This window comes from Pantherophis guttatus, chromosome 3 (genome assembly GCF_059756535.1).
Source record: "Pantherophis guttatus breed Tessera chromosome 3, ASM5975653v1, whole genome shotgun sequence".
In the NCBI taxonomy this organism is placed as follows: Eukaryota; Metazoa; Chordata; class Lepidosauria; order Squamata; family Colubridae; genus Pantherophis; species Pantherophis guttatus.
In genome coordinates, this window is record NC_142065.1 from 118,169,834 (window position 1) to 118,190,780 (window position 20,947).

Consider the following 20,947-nt stretch of genomic DNA (forward strand, 5'->3'; position numbering starts at 1 on the left):
CTCTGACACTGAACTGCTCTGGTCCTTCTCAAACTTGGTTCTAACCATGTACACTTACAAACTGCATGCTATTTTTTTATTTTTATTTTTATTTTTTGCTTTAATTCATATGCCACCCTTCTCCAGAGACTCAGGGCGGCTTACAATGCGTTAAACAATAAACAATTTCCCCCAAATCCAGGCTGGCAGTGTGGAAACTGGATTAAACGTCCTTGGGAGTAGAGTGTAGAGACACAAGAATGATGAAAAGGAAACCTTATTGCATCCTGGACAAATGACTATCCAGTCTTCTCTATAAAATTCCAGTGATGGAGCATCCACAACCCTAGGAGGCAAGCTGATCCATTGATTAATTGATCTCACTGTCAAGACATTTCCCTCAGGTTGGATCTCTCTTTAACAAGCTTCCACTCATTGTGCTGCGCTCAGGTGCTTTAGAGCAGTGTTTCCCAAACTTGGCTATTTTAAGATGCATGGACTTCAACTCCCAGAATTCCCCAGCCAGTATGCCTGGTTGAGGAATTCTGGGAGTTGAAGTCCATACATCTTCAAAGGGTCAAGTTCGGGGAACACTGCTTTAGAGAAATAAGGCAAATAATATTAAATATCAGATATGTTTCTTGAATGCTTGGATGGGTGGGTAGGTGTGTCTATCTTGACTATCAGAAAAACTCTTGAATACATTTTTTAGTAAAAATATTGTTCAGTATTTTCAACTTTTTAAATTATAATAAATTGTTCAGAACATTAATTGCTCCAAAATACTGATATTCTTTATCATATTATATAATATGTATATATATTTCTATCTCTCTCCCCCCCTCCTCCCCCCCTCTCTCCTTCCCTCCTCTTGGATCAGTATTAAAAGTGAATCCACCTAAACATGGAATAAGAGAATAAATGAGAACATCTTTGATCAGTTGATATATGTTTTTGAAAACATACAGTATTTCAGATATCCCTTGTGATAGGAAAATATGAAGAAATTAAAACAACATTTTTAAAAGAAAGATAATTTAAGTTGCTATACTGTCAGATCATCATACAAGTTCCCTAAATTCAATATTGGCAATAGAATCTTTGAATTCCAGTTGGTAAATTGCTTTGACAATCTCTAAATGGGGAAATACTCCAGAGTATTTATTTTTATAAAAGTCAATCATTTCTCAAAAATTCTAGAAGACAGGAATAAAAAATAATTATAGTAGGAGAAAAATGCTCTTGTAGGGAACTGTAATAGAAACTTTAACTCCAGATTTTCAATGTTGCTCCTTTTAGGAGGATTTTTGGAACACTATGATCTATGCTGTAATTTATAACATTCCTGTGACTCAGATTAAATTTATATTGCTTACTTTGCAAGTAAAATACCCCTAGACTGGCATAAGAAGCTGAAACATTGTGTCTGGCTGCCAGTCAGGCTTGGTACAAATCTTTAAGATTCATATAATTTACTGTTCCCAAACAACTGTTATGGATTAAGTGATGGCCTGCTTTACTAGGCCATGCTAGGACAGTGACTTATTTCCTGAAATACACGAATCAGAAATTATCTTAGGTATAATTATGTCTGGCTTATGCATGAAGTGTAAATCAATGTGTAGAGAATCCTTAAGATATGACAGCAGTTGGGACTAGAATTTCTGCCACTAAGCAATGCATTCATAAATCATGCGATCTATGTTCTCAACTAAAATTAAAGTAAAATTACTTGTTTCTTTAATAAATAACCAGCATGTAGTTCAAGAATAACTGATAGAGCAAAAAGAATAGAGGGAGAATGAATAGGAAGAGGCTAAATTAATTGCATGTTTTCCTCACCTCTTTCTTTGCGCCATTAACTGCAACCTGCTCAGAAGTATCTTGGATACCTGCAGAAATACTATTGTTCCCTGGGACGTTAACATCTCCCACCGAAAAGACCGGAAAGAGGGGCCTGAGAAATCGGAACTCGCTACTTAAGGATCCACCAGTCAAACAGACATCATAACGGTAAGTCCTGGAAAGCGACCCATTCTGTGAATCAGCACAGTTCTCTTGTGTATCAGCACTGGCAGGTGGGAAGTGAGGATGAGTAGCAGGAAATTGGCTTTGGGGGTCCTTCTTGAGGATTTTGACCACAATAAACACAACAATACAGACCAGGAACACAAAGGAGACTGCAGCCAAGCAGATCACCAAATACTTGGTCAAAGTTTTATCTTCTTCCGGTTCTTGCACACTGACATCCACCCTCCTTAGGAAGGGATCCGAAAAGCCATCCACAAGAAGAACATTAAGCAATGCCGTGCTGGTCTGTGGAGGGAGACCGTTGTCTCTGACCAGTATCACCAGCCTCTGCTTGTTTATGTCTCGCTCATTCAGGGCTCTCCTCGTTTTCACTTCCCCATTCTGCACTCCTATGCTGAAAAGGGCTGGATCCGTGGCCTTCAGCAATTCATAGGAAAGCCAAGAGTTTTGGCCAGAATCTGTGTCCACTGCAACCACTTTGGTGACCAGATAGCCGGCCTCGGCTGACTTGGGAAGCAGCTCATTGCATGGGGATGTGTTGTTCTGGAGGGGATACAGGAAGAAGGGAGCGTTGTCATTCTCATCTATGATGTGGATTCGGACAATCACTTCTGAGCTCAAGGAAGGAGAACCTCCATCACATGCCCTCACAGTAACTCTGAAGCCTCTTATCTGTTCATAGTCCAGGGATCGGAGGGCATACATGTTTCCAGTTTCAGAGTTAACTGAGATGTAAGGGGTCACCAGGCCATCACCCTTCCCAGGCACAACTAAGTAATTCACTTTAGCATTCAGCGTTGTGTCTAGATCCAGAGCGTGGACTGAGCCGATGAGGAAGCCTGGAATATTATTCTCCCTGATCTGCATGTCATATGAAGACTTTTCAAAAAGGGGAGAGTTATCATTGACATCGGAGATCTGAACATTAATCAGTCTTGTTGAAGTGAGCCTAGGAGATCCCCAGTCAATGGCAGTGATGGTGATGTTGTATTCAGTGACCGTCTCTCTGTCTAGGGGACTTTGGAGCACAAGTTGATAAAAGTTGTTCATGGTGGCTTTCAGCACAAAAGGGAGATTCATCTGCACGGAGCAGACCGTTTTGCTGTTGTCTCCAGAGTCTTGGTCTCTCACACTGAAGAGGGCCACCATTGTGTCTGGCGGAGAGTCCTCCTTTAAAGCATTGGTCAGAGATATGATGGACACTTCTGGGGGGTTGTCATTCTCATCTTCAACTTCTATCAGTACATTGCAGTGCCCTGGAAGACCCCCTCCATCTGTTGCTCTGATGCTCATGCTATAACTCTTTTCTTTTTCATAATCAATCTGTCCCCAAACAGTTATATCACCAGTAATTTCATTTAAATAAAACAAATTGTTTATTCTTTCAGGCACTTGATGGAATGAGTAGAGTATCTGTGCATTTGAACCCAAATCCAGATCTGTAGCTTCCACCTTAATCACAAGAGTGCCCTTAGGGAGATTCTCCTTTATTTTTGCTTTATATTCAGACTTACTAAACAGAGGAAAGTTATCATTATTATCCAGAACATTAATATTAATTTGAACTGTGCCGGTTTTCTTTGGAACTCCTCCATCAATAGCCATTAGAATCAATTCAAGGTGTGGCATCCTCTCCCTATCTAATGTTTTCTTCAAAAGAAGGTATATATTGTCTTTTCTATCTTCATTCTTTTGTACTTCAAGCTGAAAATGCTCATTGGGACTAAGAGTATAATTTTGGATGCTATTTTCTCCCAAGTCATCATCCTGAGCTAATTCTAAGGGAAATATCATATTTATTGGAATATTTTCAGGAATGTCTACCTCCACTTTGTTTTTCCAAAATTTGGGTGCATTGTCATTCACATCTTCTATCTTGATTTCAATATTAAAGATATCTAAGGGGTTTTCCAAAACAAGCTGAGAAAGAAGTAGACAAGGATCATTCTGGCCACATAAAGCTTCTCTGTCTATTTTATCATTAATCAACAGATTCCCAGTATGAATATTAAGGTGGAAGTATTCCTGAATGCCCTCAGCAACTAAATGTGCTTTGCGTGTGGAGAGCTCTCCTGTTTTCAGTTTCATTTCCTTGATGACATTAGCCACCAGAAACCCCTTTTTCTTTTCTTCAGGGACAGAAAAGCGAATTGAAGCACACATTACTCTAAGGAATGAGAAAGAGAGAATGACATACAGACCTTGCCTTTTCCAAAAGCAATTCTCCATGACTCCAGTCTCTTCCTTGTAGGCTCAAATTCTGCCTCAAAATTCAGTCTTTCTTTCCTTCCTTTTTGATTTAATTGTTCAAATCATAGTTAATTGTTCAGTCTTTTGTCATTTTATAATCTGCAAACGTTTCGCTGCCAAAGAGTCAAATTCTTTTTGTTCAATCTTGTATTACTGTCTGCCCTGATTCTGAGCAAGCAGAACAGAACTAAATTCTTTGTTAATATTGCCACCATGTGGTGAACTAGGCAAAAATTCTATTTGCATGGTTTAGAGTCCGTAATCACATTGAATCCATTTTTATTTATCCACTAGCTAGCCTACCAAGCAGAATATCTCGTTAACTGTTTAATTATATAGAAAAAGGAACAGAGTGACAATCTGCACACAAAAATTTCAAAGTTATTGATAAAGGTTGTAATCCAGTCCTTTCACAGTTGAGTTCTGAATGATGATGGGCATATCCAGTGACTCTTTAGGTGGCTTCTGTTGTGTGCCCATGGATATCAAGTTTAACCCTGTGTAAGGAAATCATTTCTGCTTTGAGGCACTTTGGCAACATCTTTCAACGCATTCAGTTTGGATTACAGGTGACAACATCCTTCCACATTTTTTTTGCTGCTGCGTCTTGTCCCATTTGGGGGGAGGTGGGCTTTGAATCAGTTTTTTGCTCCTGTCAATTGCCCAGACTAGTCCTTACAGTTTTCTTGAAAACGTTTTTGGAATAGGTTTGCCTTTGCCTCCTTCCTAGGCATCAGAGAGAGAGAGAGAGAGAGAGACAGGCCTAAGATCACCTTCCATGTTACTGTCTCAGAGGAAAAAATGTTTGTTACATTCCTTCCTTGGTGTGATTTAAATATGTTTGCAGCACTTGCAAAAGAGATTTCAAACAAAAAATCCATTTTTGTTAGTCCTTTTGCAGTATAATAACTTATAAACCTTCCTTTACCATCATGGTTAAAATACCTTAGAGATTTGCCTTGTTTAATACAGGTTTGTACCTATGGAAATGGGGGAGGCTGGTAGGCAAAAGAGGAGGGGGTAGAGGTTCTACTCTTTTATCATTTCTCTAGGAAACAGGGTTCAGAAGTAGCCCCTTGCCTACTGAGGTTAGCCAGTAAGGAAGTAAAATACTGCAGACAAAATGGTCAAGATTACGCAGTAGGAGGAAGATTCCTGTCAGAGCTTCCATCCTTCGTTCACACCTATGCTTCACTAAATGCCAATCTGTCATTAGCCATGGAGGGATGGAGCTGTGGGGAGATGGGGGAAACTGAAAGCAGTCTTCATGCCATCCTGAGACATTGCAAGGCTGCAGACCTGGGAATGGAATGCAACACCTAGCCATCTACCCAACCGTTGCAATGACAGTTACCAAAGCATCTTCTCTGAATATGAATGGACAATGGGGAGATAACAGGAGGGTGGACCAGAGAAGGGAAAGTTAACTAGGGAATATTCACGTGCAAACTCTTAGTTCTGGCTCTGCTTACTATAACCACTTGGCTTTTAGTAAAAGTAACCTTTTCGCTATCAAGAGTGTTTCTTTCCCAAGGGATGAAGCTGAGCCGGATCTGATAATTACTTTCAAACTACACTAAGAAAATGTGCCTGGTAGTCATGTTTATTGAAATTAATTGCTTATTCTAAATATACTGGTCATACTTGAAAACTAACTGAAAAGCAGAGTTGGAAGGTACCTTGGAGGTCTTCTAGTCCAACCCACTACTCAAGCAGGTGGCCCACACCATTTCAGACAGATGGTTGTCTAATCTCTTCTTTAAAACCTCCAGTGATGGAGCACCCACAGCTTCTGAAGGCAACCTGTTCCAATGGTTAATTGTTCTCACAGTTAGGAAGTTTCTCCTTAGTTCCAGGTTGCTTCTCTTCTTGATAGTTTCCATCCATTGTTTCTTGTCTTGCCTTCTGGTGCTTTGGAAAATGGGTTGACCCCCCCTCTTCTTGTTGGCAGCTCTGAAATACTGGAATACTGCTATCATGTCCCCCCAGTCCTTTTTTTGACTAGATAGACATACCCAATTCCTGCAACCATTTTTCATATGGTTTAGCCTCCAGGCCTTTAATCATCTTTGTTGATCTTCTCTGCACTCTTTCCAGTGTCTCAACATCTTTTTTATATTGTGGTAACAACAACTGGATGCAGAATTCCAACTGTGGTCTTACCAAGGCATTATAAAGTGGTACTAACATTGCATAGGAGAAAGCAGGATAAATACTCACGTAGAAACTAAAATACATGGAAAACCAATACAAATTTCTCAATACATTACCCTAAATAAACATGTTCTCTGGAAATTCATAGAAATGTACCTCTTTAATTTTACAAAAATATTTCTGAGTCATTCAAACTGTATAGGTTTATAACTTAATTATGTTAATAACTATTCTCATTTGGGATATATGCTCTCTTTCCTCCAAATGATTAGGAAGATCATGGCAATCATTTCTAATCTATGGATTTAGCAGTTTTTGGATGCTCCATAGTTAAAACAGGAAACAAAGGCCTAAGTAACTTAAACTCACTGCTTATAGATCCATCAGCTAAGCACACTTCATAGCTGTAGGTCTGGAAAGATGTCCCTGTAAGGTCTTGCCTCAGCAGTCCCTTCAAGGAAGCAGAACTCCTGAAACAGGCAGCATTTCGAAAGGAACTTTTATTGAGAGACAGTGATAGCAAAGAAAATAGGCAGGATCTGAAGTTCCTGTGCTAAAACATTAGATTAAAAGTTACTCATTCAAATGCCTCCCCACTGCTCAGTCCGACGCCAGCCAATCACCAGGTGTTGAATTACTGTGAGAACTTTACACTGGGAAGGTGATAAGAAGTTGTTCTCAGGCACCATGCTCTTGTCTTCTTTTGGAGCCGAGACAAAACAGTTGGCCCCAAGCCAATCCCCCCCTCCCTAGCCCAGGAAGATACATCAAAGTGAAGAAAGCAGGTGACAGGTCATAAAAATACCAGGGCCCCCTCCTTCTGCCAGAATGGTAATGTCCCTATAGGGATCTATGGGGACCTGACATGCTGCCCCCCCCCAAGAAAAGGAGAGATCCACCTGGTGTAAAAGCAAGTAGGAACGGGGAGAGACAAGAACAGGTTATTAATTAGATTTGTCTGGGTATTGAGCGTGGAAGCATTTGAGGAGCCTAACATGTTTCTTGTGGACCCATTTGTTTTTGGCCGAAGGGAGGTTTTTCTCAGCTACTAAGTATTGAGTTGCTCCATGGTGTTTTCTGGAGCCAAGGATTTCCTTAATTTCAAAATGTTGTTCTCCTTCCACCATGATGGGCTGTGGTGCAGGGGCAGCCACCGGCTTTAGGGGTGAGATTATCTCCAACTTTATGAGGCTACAATGAAACACTAGGTGGACTTGCCTTAAGGCTTTGGAGCTCAAGTTCCACTGTGACAGGATTTATAATACATGTTATGGGGAAGGGTCCGACAAATTTCGGCCCCAACTTTTTTAAGGGCCATAGAGACTGCATGAACCTTGTTGAAGGGTATACGTGATCCCCCATGTTAAATGGTTTAAGCTCCATTCTCTTTTTGTCTGCCTGTGCTTTGTAGGTAGCTCAGGTTTCATCTAGCACTTTTTGAACCATCGGCCAGGTATTTTGTAGCAGATTTATCCACTCCTTTAAGGATTGTATTGTGGGTTCACTGGCTGGCAGCTCTGGCATTGGGTTGAATTCCTGACAGGTGGCTACCTGGAAGGGAGTGAACTCTGTGCTTGAGTGCACAGCATTGCTATAGGCAACCTCTGTAAACAGCAGGAGGTCGGTCCAGTCGTCTTGTTGATAGTTAATAAAGCATCTAAGATATAGTTTCAGAACTGAATTCTTACGTTCCATCCTGCCATTTGTTTGGGGATGATGACTCGAACTCAGACCCTGGTCACTCTCCAAAAGGGCCAAAAATACTCTCCAAAATTTGGAGGTGAACTGGACTCCCCTGTCAGAGATTATACAACGTGGGTGATAGATGTGGTTGAGGAACAGTTTTGCCAGTGTTTGGCAGTGTTTTGGGAATCTTTTGTCATGGGATGAAGTGGACCTGTTTCAAGAACAGGTCGATGACCACCCATATGATGGGGTTTCCCACACTTTCTGGCAATTCTACTATAAAGTCCATAGAAATCTCTCTCCAGGGTGCTGAAGATTCCACTACTGCTGTAGAAGGCCTGGCGTTTTCCCTTGCCTCCATTTGACAGCTGCACAGATGGGGCAGCTGGCTACATAGCTCTCAATGTCTTTTTTGAGGGATGGCCACCAAAATCGTCTTTTCAGAAGATGTAAGGTTTTTACAAACCCAAAGTGCCCCGCTAGCCTTGATTCATGGCAGGTTTGCATGGTTTTAAGTCTCTGGCTGGCTGGAATGTACATCTTCCCTCCCAACCAGGGCAAAACCTTTGTGCATGGAGCAGGAGTCTTTATGGCTGAGGAATCACTCATCTTCAGTTAAGGCAGTAGTTCTCAACCTTCCTAATTCCGCGACCCTTTAATACAGTTCCTCATGTTGTGGTGACCCCCAACCATAAAGTTATTCCTAAAACCATCGAAAATATGTGTTTTCCGATGGTCTTAGGCCAGGAGTCCCCAACCTTTTGGACCTCAGGGACCACCAAGTTCATAATTTTAAATTTTGCGGACCACAAATATGAATCCAGTGTGCCGCTTGCTGAAGCACCTAGATTCCCAGTGACAGGATGGGGTCTTTCAGGCACTCTCCCTCCTCTCTCTCTCTCTTTCTCCCACTCTCTCTCTCTCTCTCTCTCTCTCTCTCTCTCTCTCTCTCATTTTCTCTCTCTCTCTCCCCCTCTCTTTCTCTCTCTCCCACTCTTTCTCATTCTCTCTTTCTCTCTCCCTCTTTCTCTCTCTCTCCCCCACTCTCTCCCTCTCATTCTCTCTTTCTCTCTCCCCCTCTCTCTTTCTCATTCTTTCTCTCTCCCCTCTTTCTCTTTCTCTCTTTCCCCCACTCTCTCTCATTCTTTTTCTCTCTCTTCCCCCTCTTTCTCTCTCTCCCCCTTTCTCTCTCTCCCCCACTCTTTCTTTCTCTCTCTTTCTCTCTCCTCCTCTTTCTCCCCCTCTCTCTCCCAGTCTTTCTCTCTCATTCTCTCTCTCTCCCCCACTCTCTCTCTCATTCTGATTCTCTTTCATTTTGTCTCTCTCTCTCTCATTCTCTCTCTGATTCTCTGATTCTCTCTCTTTCATTCTCTGTCTCTTTCTCTGTCTCTCATTCTCTCTCACTCTCTCTGATTCTCTCTGTCTCTTTCTCTCATTCTCTCTCTTTCATTCTGTCTTTCTCTCTCTTTCATTCTTTGTCTCTTTCTCTCTGTGTCTCATTCTGATTCTCTCTTTCTCTCTCTCTCATTCTCTCTTTCATTCTTTGTCTCTTTCTCTCTCTCTCTCATTCTGATTCTCTCTCTTTCTCTCTCTCTCTCATTCTCTCTCTCTCTCATCTCATGGGCCAGCCAGTGTCTTGGGGCTGAGAGGAAGTCAAGCATCTCCCTGAGAGACCGAGGACCGGAAGAAGTATGGGAGCGAAGCACTACTTGAATTTGTGTGGCATGAGCATTTGCCTTGGTATATTTGTGCCAACCAGTGGCCAAGGCAGCCCTCATTTCTCCGCTGAAAGTGCGGCATCAGGATTCTGCCTTGGTATATTTGTGGCGCAAGGCAGCCCTCATCTCCTGCTGCTTGGGACTCGGAGCGGTAAATGGTGACTGGTCCAGGGAGCAGCTGGATTTTGCTCTCCATTGTGGATGCCAGATTGGCCCCCTGCAAGCTCTCATCTCTTGAGGAGTGCTCCCTGAAGTGGCACTGGAAACTTTGGTCGGGCTCCTCAAGAGACGAGAGCTTGCAGGGGGCCAATCTGGTGTCTGCAATGGAAAGCAAAATCCAGCTTCTTCTCTCTGCTGTAAGGGCAGCATCAGGATTCCGCCTTGGTATATTTGCAGTGCAAGGTAGCCTTCGTTTCCTGCTGCTTGGGACTCAGAGCGGTAAACAGCGTCTGGTTCAGGGCCAATCTGGTGTCTGGATTAGAGAGCAAAATCTTGCTGCTCCCCGGATCAGATGCCATTTACCGCTCTGAGTCCCAAGCGGCAGGAGAGGAGGGCTGCCTTGCGCCACTGGCTGGCACAAATATACCGAGGCAGAATGCTGTTGCCGTGCAAATGAAAGTAGTGCTTTGCTCCCACAGCTTCCAGCCATCGCAAATGCAGCTTCTTCCTGCTTCTGCCACCCCCTCCCCCACCGCCACAACAGCACCATTCATTCCGGATGGCGAGGGCTGCACTCCTTTTTCCGTATTGCACCACCTGCAAAAATATGAAAATTTCTCCACGGACCACCAAAGGACCACCGGTTGGTGACCACTGTCTTAGGCAACCCCTGTGAAAGGATTGTTCGACCCCCAAAGGGGTCGCAACCCACAGGTTGAGAACCACTGAGTTAAGGCCTGCTTAAAGGCCAAGGTAGTGGCATTATTTGGGGAATGACCCCCCTTCCCTTGTGTTCTAGTGGTTACTCAAGTGACTAATTATGATGCTGGGAGGAAGGGTTTGACTATTTCTGGCTTTGCACTGTTGCACTGTGGGAGCCTTGATAGGGCATCCACCAGGAAATTCTTCCCCTAGTAAGTAGCGAAGGGTGAAGTTGAAACTTTGAAAGTATTGGGGCCACCCTACCTGTTTAGGGGACAGTTTTCTTGGGGTCTTTAGAGCTTCCAGGTTTTTGTGATCGGTCCACACCTGGAATGGAATCTTGTTCCCCTCCAGAAACTGGCACCAAATGAGAAGAGCCCATCAAACAACATAGGCCTCCTTCTCCCACACTGCACAATGTTGTTCAGTTTCAGTTGATTTTTGGGAGCTGTAAGTCCATGGCCATAGTTGGCACTATGTGTTCTCCTGCAGTAGGACAGCCCCGATGGCCACATTGCTGGCATCAACCTGAATGACAAAAGGCTTCTCTGGGTCCAGTTGCCTTAGTACCGGTTCAGTGGAAAAAAGTCTTTTTAACTTTTCAAATGCTGCTTGGCACTCCATTGTCCATTTTAGGGGTTGGCTGGGTTTTGTCTTGTTTTTGTTTTCAGCAAGGAAATGCTGCAATTATTTCCTCATGTAGGGAGGTGCCAAATCTAGCACCACCTCACCTTATCTGGGTCCATCTCCACCCCCTCATGGGAGATTTGGTACCCTAAGTAATCTATCTTGTCCTTGGAACTTGCATTTGGACAGGTTGGCTGCTTGGATTTTGTTTAAGTCTGCTTTGACCAACTTCATGTGCTCCACTTTTGTCTCGGTGTAAATTAATATGTCATCAAAGTATACCAAAAACCCCTTATATAGGTGTTCATGGAGAACCTCATTTATCAGCTGCATAAACACAGTGGGGGCTTCCTGTAGTCCAAATAGAAGCCCTTTAAACTGGAAACATCCTAGGGGGCAATTAAAAGCAGTCTCCCATTCATCCCCTTCTTTAATTCTGACCCGGTAGTAGGCCTCCCATAAATCCAGCTTTGAGAATATCATACTCTTGAAGAGGTGGGCCAGCATGTCTTTCATGAGGGGAAGAGGGTACAGTTTTCCTTGCACACTGCATTCAGACCCCTATAATCTATGCAGAAATGAAGAGATTCTTCTCCCAAAACAGTACTGGGGCAGCCACCTTGCGTCTAGCAAGTTGAATGAAGCCCTGCACCAGATTTTTATCTATAAAATTTCACAGCTCGTGCAGCTCCCTTGGAGTCATGGAATACAGCTTTGGTTTCGGTAGCCAACCCCAGGGATGATCTTGATGGCACAGTCTGCGGGTCGGTGGGGTGGGATTTCATCAGAGCTTTATTCGCTCTGATGAAATCAGAACACCTCGGTTAAGTTCTGGTATTCTTGGCACATGCCCTGCAGCTGCTCTTCCTTTGATGTGGCCACCACTTCTCTGCGGGGCTTGCCTCTTGCTTTGGGGCTGCTGCTGCAGGGGGCTCACTATCCTTTTGGGAATTTCAGAAGCCCCTCTTTCCAGTCCAGCTGCGGGTTCCACTTTTTTAGTCAGGTTAGCTCTAGGATGAGAGGCCATTCCATGCCTGGCGCTATGACAAAAGGTGGAGTCTCAGAATGATCTTTCATTATTAGCTCCAGGGATTGGTGGAGACTGTGGCCAGGAACCGCCCTGCGATGGACCCATCTAACTGGCAGAAGGGATCAGGTTCTTTAGTCTCCTCAGGACGACCTCCAACTTCCCCAACAGGGTTGGGCTCATAAGATACCTGATGCATCCCGAGTCCACTAAGACTTTCTTCCCTAAAACAGTTCTATGGGCAGGGTGACCAGTTTGATTAGCCCACTTACCAGGGGGTCATCACCAAAGTTGCTATACAATGGCCCTGGTTCTTCTTCTGATGGGGTCGGAGTTCCCCCTCCAGGTTTTGGGGAGGGACAGAATTGCACAATCTTGGCGCTCTTCAGGGCTTTGTCATTTGTGTGTTGTGGGCAATCTCCTTTCTTAGTTGGAGTCTTTGTGTGGCATTCAACAGCTCTGTGACCCTTCTTTCTGCACTTGAAACAGGGCATCGAATGTGGCAGCACTGCCTGGGGCTTGGCAACTTCTCTCTTTCTCTTGGGTGGAGAATGCTTCCACATTCTGCTGGAGTGGTATTGATTTCTCACTTGGTTGATTTCGGCTTCTTCTGCAAGGATGTACCAGTCGTGGAGGCGATTCGGGGCACCTCTGGCAAAGCAGGCATGGTACAAGTCATCATTCAAGCCATCCTTAAATCAGCTTATTAGGATGTCTTCCAGCCAGTTTAGGTGGCAGGCTAGGCCCCGGAGTTCTTTGGTGTACTCAGGTAGCAGGCAGCAGTCCTGCCTTATGGTTTTGATCCAGTCCCTAGCCTTGCAACCAGCCAGGGGTTCCTTGAATCTCCATCTCAGCACCATTTTGAAACAGTTGACGCTGCAGAGTTCTGGGGCATTGGCATTATGGAGAGTCTCCATCTACTGGGTGGCAGTGCCTTCCAGAGCCAGGGTGACAACACTGACTCTAACTCCTTCAGTGGGAAAGTGTCATCCATATTCCTCTATGTAGGTGAGGACATGGGTGAGGAAGAATCCCATTTGCTGGGGCTGTCCATTAAACTTGATGCCCAGAGGGGGTGCTTTTTTTTTTTTTTTTTATAAATATATATATATAATTTTTATTCATAAGCATTTTTGAAAAACAGTGCCTTGTCAGGATAAAATTTAAAAATAGGGCAAAACCAAAGAAAAATTGATAGTAAATCTTAACACACAAACTAATAACAACAATAATAATATAATACCAGTAATTATAATAGTATAACCAAAAAAGTGAACTAAATTCCTTCTTGCATTAGCTTATTTACATTTTTATCCCTTACTATAGTTATAGTTTTATACATCTTTATTTTCCATACTAACAATTATTAACATTCATACTCTTACTTTCTCTCATTTCTACCTCTTGTCTCTATCCATTCATAAAATTTATTCCATGTCTGATAAACCAAATAATCCTTTGGTCCTTCCTCCCCAGTCCTCCTTCTTCCCCATGCCAACAGACCATCTCAGCTTCATGGGGTCTTTCATGGTAGCCGCTTCCTCTGCCATTCGCTGGAGGCTGTGTCAGGTTGAGCCTTGGTGAAGGTCTCTCCCCAGCATTCAACCAGTGCTCGCTGCCCTGGTTTGACATCACATGCATGGTCCCCATGGTAGGGCAGGTGCCTCTCTGGGTTGACCACTTTGCAGATACTGCCTAATGTAAGGTCTTGCCTCAGCAGTCCCCTGAAGAAAGCCGAACTCTGGAAACAGGTAGCATTTCAAAAGGAACTTTAATTGGGTAACAGTGATAGCAAAGATAATAGGCAGGATCTGAAGTTCCCATGCTAAAACATTAGGTTAAAAGTTACTCATTCAAATGCCTCTCCACTGCTCAGTCTGACATAAAGCCAATCACCAGGTGTTGAGTTGCTGTGAGGTCAAAAAAATACCAGGGTCCCCTCCAGAATGGCAGTGTCCCAATAGGGATCTATGGGGACCTGACAGTTCCAGTATTACGATCCACACAGGGAACTAAACCTACCAAAAACAGAACTATAAAAGACAGACTAGGAATTCAAACTAAAATAAGCAAGAATATGGTAAGAGAACACCTGTCCACTGGAAAACAGCCAATGCGGTTCCCATCTTCAAAAAAAAGGGGGGGGGAACATCCAGGAAACTACAAACCAATCAGCTTGATATCAATACCTGAGAAGATCCTGGAAAAGATAATCAAGCAACAGATCTGCAAACACATGGAAGAAAGCAAAATTATAATCAGAAGCCAACATGGATTCATCAAAAACTGATCATGCCAAAGAAATCTTATTTCATTCTTTGACAAACTGATTAAATTAGTGGATTGGTGAAATGCTGTGGACACAGTATATTTGGATTTTAGTAAAACATTTAATAAAGTAGACCACAATCTGTTTTTGGGGAAGCTAGAAAAATGTGAGATAGAAAAACAAATGTACAGATACACAATAGGTGAAATCTGGCTCAATAGGAGTAACTGCAAGAAGGATTTTGAAATCCTCATGGACAATGATTTAAATATGAGCCAGCAAAATGCTGCAGCCACCAAAATAGCCAATGCAATCCTAGACTGCATTAAGAGAGGGATAGATCGACAATCATATGAAGTTTAGTACTGCTTTATAATGCCTCCTATCTACCAAATGAAATTCAATGTAGAGAAAAGTAAAGTCTATCACTTAGACAAGACAAACCAAAAGTACATATATAGATTGGGTGAAACCAGGCTTAATAGCAGTAACTGTGAGAGGGATCTTGGAGTCTTAGTGGACAATCAATGAAATATGAGCCAAAAGTGTGCAATCCTAAACTGCATTAACAGAGGGATTCAATCAAGATCACATGAGGTACTAATACCACTCTCTAAAGTCTTAGTAAGAGCACACCTAGAATACTGCATCCAGTATTGGTCACTACACTATAAAAAGATGTTGAGACTCTAGAAAGAGTGCAGAGAAGAGCAACACAGATAGTTAGAGGACTGGAGACTAAAACATATGAAAAACAGTTACAGGAACTGGGCATGGCTAGTCTAGTGAAGAGAAGGACTAGGAGAGTCATGATAGCAGTGTTCCAATATTTGAGGGGATGTTACAGAGAGGAGGGAGTCAACCTGTTTTCCAAAGCACCTGAAGGCCAAACAAGGAATAATGGATGGAAACTGATCAAGGAGAGATTCAACCTAGAAAGGGAGGAAGGAATGCAGGAGAGGGGGAAGGATGGATGTTTCAGATGCTATTGGTATATTATGATTTATCAATTGTTCATATCTTATTATTTATGATTGTATCTTATGATTTATGATCTATGAGTTATCACTTTGTTGTTTGCATGTACTCATGAGAGCTTATCTCCCGGAGACAAATTCACACTTGGCCAATAAAGAATTCTAGTTCTGTTCTGTTCTGTTCTTTCGTTTGCTATTATGCCTTTGTACTTTGGGTGTGCATGTGTGCATGTGTGTGTAAGGAAGAAAGAGAGAGGGGGGAGAGAGGGAGAGAGAGAGGGAGGGAGGGAGAGAGAGGGGGGAGTCTGTCTTTGATCAGTGTTTGGCTTCTGTCAAATGTCTAGGCAAGTCCCTGCACTTTTCTTGTGAACTTTTTCATAAGTGCCTTGCCATTGCTTCCTAGGTATCAGAGACACACACAGAGAGAGAGATACTGGCCCAAGATAACCTTTCTACCTTATTGTCTCAGAAAAGCAATTGTTTGTTACATTCCTTTCTGGGTGTGCGACCATGCATTATCTGTCCAAAGAAGGATAATTTAAGCCTGATAATCTGTGCCTTGAGTGAAAACTGCGCATTAATTTGTTAAAGCTTGAAAAAGCATCTATATTCAGCACTTGCAAACAGATTTAAAACAAAAATCCCCATTCTTTTTTTATTGAAAAGGTTTTCAAATACAAATTTTTCCCCCTTTTTCCCCCCCCTCCCCCCCCTCCCTAACCCCCCCTCCCCACCCTTCCCCCCCTGTGACTTCTTCGTAACAAAAAAAAACCCTAATTCATAACAGATTACTTACTCCCTCCTCAAAATACTGACCTTTACTTACTAAAAGTATTATAAATCCCCCTTTATCCATACATTTCAGAAAAGAAGAAGAGAAAAAAAAACAAAAAAAAAACAAACACATTATACTATAACTATTATAAAATAACTTCTAATTTAACATAATAGTGTTTTATATCTATACATTATTGCAACAATTCAAAACCACCTTCCACTTTAAAACTATACGATAAGTCCTACTTTAATAACATTTCAAAGCGGACTCCCCATAAAATCTAATTTAACATTTATTCCACTCTATCCATTTCCTCCACTCCCCTAAATGTATCACTTAAAAATCCCTTTTCTTAAACTAATCAGTCTGTAGCTAGCTTATTCACCCACTGTCTTACAAATTTACCATACACAACAATTCTTGATATCTTTAATTCACTGCCCACACTACTTAAATATATATATATATATATATTCCATTATATCTAAATAAAAAAAGAAAAGACAATAACTTTAAATTTATAGTCCATATAATATCTTCTTGAAGTCTTTCCACTGGATTGTTAAAACCAACATCCATAATAGGGTAACATAGCTTGCTGATGCAACAGTTTATTCAAGATCTCCAATCATATCTGCCCCCATCAGTAGTAAACATCTTCTTATATATATAAAAGTAAAAACAACCACCCGAGTGACATTATAATTATATTCCATATAATAATAATTGTGGGTTTCATCAGGATTATTAATTTCCATCATCGTATTGGGTAACAACCCGATCTTCTGCATGTCCCAATGTGATTCTCTTGCCTTATAATTCAAGATAATTATAATACATTTATCAACACAAAAAGAAGTTTCAAAGTAGATAATTCAAAACCATCAATTTGAGGCTCTTTCCATGTCCCAAAATTACGGCAATGCAGAGATCTGCCACTATCCTCAGGATGATATTGACCAATATGTCGCCTCCTCTATGTTTTCACATAATCATTCATATTTTAAAATCACTGGCTTCACTGTTGCTTGGGTTAGAAATTTCTATTTTTGTACAACCTATTTCTTTTTTTGTTTTCTTTTTGTGGGTTTGACTTCCATCCTAATTTTTTGTGTCTCGCGTTTCTTTTTTATCCCTTGTATATCCTCTAATTGGTTTCCATGCTTGTCCTTGCCTTGATAAGTCATCACATTAAAATCAGATGGCACTTCTCTCAAATTTGTAGATAATCCAGCTGGGGTATCCGATAAATCCAAAGGCAATTTATCTGGTACAGTCTCTATCTTTAGTTCCAGCTCCTTCTGCTTATCCTGTATTATATCTGAAGACGTTAAATTCATTTTCAACCTATTTTGATAAAATTCTTCCGCTCTTTCAACAGTATTTAACTGGTATCTTTCTCCTTGATATCTCAATATAATACCAACTGGGACGTCCCACCGGAATTGAATATTTCTCCTTTTTAACTCAGACACCAGAAAGCCAAATTTCTTCCTTTCCATTAATATCTTAGGTGGGAGTTCCTTGTAAATCCAAATCTTTCTTCCATACAATTGCAAATTAGAATTGAAGGAATTTTGCACAATTTTATTCCTAATTTCTTTATCTGAAAAATAGATTACCACATCTCTAGGCAATTGCCTTTGCTTGGCAGTCCAGGAGTTTATTCGATAAGCTCTGTCAATCCTACAAAACACTTCCTCAGGTTGAATCTTTAAAATCCCAGCTAGAAATTCAGAAGATATTTTCCTTAAGTCATCTCTGTTATTTTCCTGCAAACCTCTAAGTCTTATTGCATATTCTGTGAAATTATATTGTATCTTTAGAACCTCTTTTTCAATCCTCTGTTGCAGATTTTCTACATTACCAGACTTTTGGTCAGCATCCATTTTAAATTTTTCTTCTGAGCTATAATCCTGAATATTTAACAAATCATTTTCAATTTTTTGAATTCTATTGTCCAATTTATCTTGAATTTCATCCATTTTTGACTCTAGTAAATTAGTATTTGTATCCAACCGAATCATGAATTCTGACACTTTTAAAATTTTTTGCTGCAAAAAGTCAAACTTGGATTTCACCAATTCCTTAGTTTCCTGCTTAAATTTTTCAAGTTGCTGATTCACAATCTCATCCCTTCTTTCAATCTCCTCTAAGAGAAATTCTATTATATTAAAATCAGGTTTCTGGGACTGAAGAGTTAAAACTTGTTCCCTTAAATTCTTAGTGGGGGAATCCCCCCCACCTATTTGTTTGTCTGACTTCACAAGCCTCAGTGCCATGTTTCCGCCTAAGCAGGCTTTGTTAGAAGAAAAAAAAAAAAAAAAAACAAGACAAAAGACTTCCAGCCAGCAACAGTCAGGCCTCCAGGGGAAAAAGAGAAAAACAAAAACAGGAGCGGAGTTTTGTCTACAAATGTAGCCAGTGGTATTTATTCCGCTACATTATAATAATAAAAAACGGAAGAACTTTCCCTCTCAAACTCTTCTCCAGCCGCGGCAGACGCCATTTTAAAAAAAAACTTTTTTCCTCTTTCTCTTCCTCTATTCTCTTAAGTAATTTTTAAAAGATAAGTAAAATACTTGCGCTTCAGTATTACAGGTCCAGCTCACATTTTCTTTGAGTAATCTGTCAAATTCGCAGGCTTGCTTTTGACGCCTGGCTCTGCATTAGCAGAGGTCTCCCAAAGCCCGGAGCAGCGGCTGGGGATATGGGGCATCTCATCCGCTCCATCCCAAAAGTAAAAGAAAAACTTTTGGGACTCTGCAGAGAGTTCTACCCACCCCTGCCGGCTCTATCTCCGTTTCCTCATGGGAACGGAGTTTTTTCGAGCCGCCGTTCCGTTGTGAAGGCGGCTCTGACAGGCAGTGGAAGCTGACGATCCCAAAGGAACGTCTGGCGGCGGCCAGCAGCAAACAGGAAGTCAATAAGCCTGATAATCTGTGCCTTGAGTGAAAACTGCGCATTAATTTGTTAAAGCTTGAAAAAGCATCTATATTCAGCACTTGCAAACAGATTTAAAACAAAAATCCCCATTCTTGTTAGTCCTTTGTCAGTATAATAACTTATAAACCTTCCTTTACTATCATAGTTAAAATACCGTAGAGATTTGCCTTGTATGATACAGGTTTGTACCTATGGAAATTGGTGTCAAGATTGAACCATTTTGCATCTTTCAAAACTAATGCTTTTCAATTTGCCAGGGAACTGAGGGGAGGGAAATGGAATGTGGAGAATGTATGCAAAGATCGTGAGAGCATGGAGCCAGCAAGGTCACCGCTGCAGGTGCTGGAGAAAGAGATGGACCATTCTCATAACAAAAGACTATCTCATAATTGGATAATGTGATCAACCAGGGATGGGGAGAAGGAGAAAGTATTGTTTAACAGGGCAAGCATTTGCAGGGGAAACTAGAGCTGGTTTCGTTTCTTCAGTATCAACATGGTGTATCCAATAAAGCTTTACTTTTGGGAATTCAATTCTCCCGAGAGTATTTCCCTGTTTTGGGTTCGCTAATTGGACAATTGACAATTGGGATGGATAGAAGGAAGAGGAGGAAGAGAAAGACTACTTTTCCTACTGAACTAGGAAAATGTGCCTGGAAGTCATATTTGCAGTTGGCGGGAGATAAATAAAGGCTGACATTTTCTGTTTCTGCTCTCTATAAGTGGTTGAAACCCCTTTCAGGTCACAGAGCAACTAGGCAGTGTAAATCAAGCCACTACGACCATCCCTTTGGAATGAGCTGCTTATACTAAGTGTACTGGTCATCCTTGGAAATAGATAATATCCAGTAAATATCCCAGTATGTTAGCACCCTGTCCCCACATCTTTCCATGTTGCAAAAAGTGATACTGGAAAAGATAATCAAAAAACAGATCTGCGAACATCTAAAAACAAATAGTTAAACTAGAAGCCAGCATGGATTTGTTAAAAACAGACCATGCCAAATCAATCTTATTTCATTCTTTGACAAAGTGACTAAGTTAGTAGACCAGCAAAATGCTGTGGACATAGTATACTTAGATTTCAGTTAGGTATTTCGCAAAGGAGATCACAACTTCTTGGTAAACTAGAAAAACGTGAGATTGCCATCAGAAATTGTGGGTGCTTCATCACTGGAAGTTTTTAAGAAGAAACTGGATAGTCACTTGTCTGAAATGGTGTACGGTCTCTTGCTTGAGCAAAAAATGGTGTACGGTCTCTTGGTTGGACTAGAAGACTTCCAAGGTCCTTTTCAGCTCTATTCTGATTGATTCATTTTGGGGAGAAACCTCCTGCAGTCTGTATGGCAAAAGTTTGTTCAGTTCTGACTCTCTGCCTACCCAAAATTTTCATTTTGACTGAAGAAGTTACTTGGATGAGAAACAAAATGTCTCAGTTTTAATAAACTTCGGTCCAGTTGCCATGATTTAATCTTTTTAGATAAATTGGTTGATTTTCACTGACCAGCTCTGCATTATGCAAACCTTTAGCTATTTCATACCCCTTCTTTAGCCATTTTAGTGGTGTTCCTTTCAGATATTTGTTTCCTTCTTTCCTTCAATTTGTTTTTCATTAAAGACTGGAAGTCTTTAATATATAGTTCCC

At 41.4% G+C, this 20,947-nt stretch overlaps 1 protein-coding gene across 7 annotated transcripts in view; it reads right to left on the minus strand.

The window, feature by feature from the left end:
* Window positions 1–20,947, minus strand: part of LOC117662494 (protocadherin beta-16-like) — a 248,720-nt gene that overhangs the window by 96,119 nt on the left and 131,654 nt on the right. Inside the window, exon 1 of one of the 7 annotated variants that reach the window (XM_087890196.1) lies at window positions 1,822–9,226. The exons of the other annotated variants lie outside the window; for them this stretch is intronic. Coding sequence (XP_087746322.1) covers window positions 1,822–4,239 — 2,418 coding nt within the window. The 5' untranslated portion in view covers window positions 4,240–9,226. Of the gene's footprint in view, window positions 1–1,821; window positions 9,227–20,947 lie in introns of those variants that run through there. 7 annotated transcript variants of the gene reach the window in all.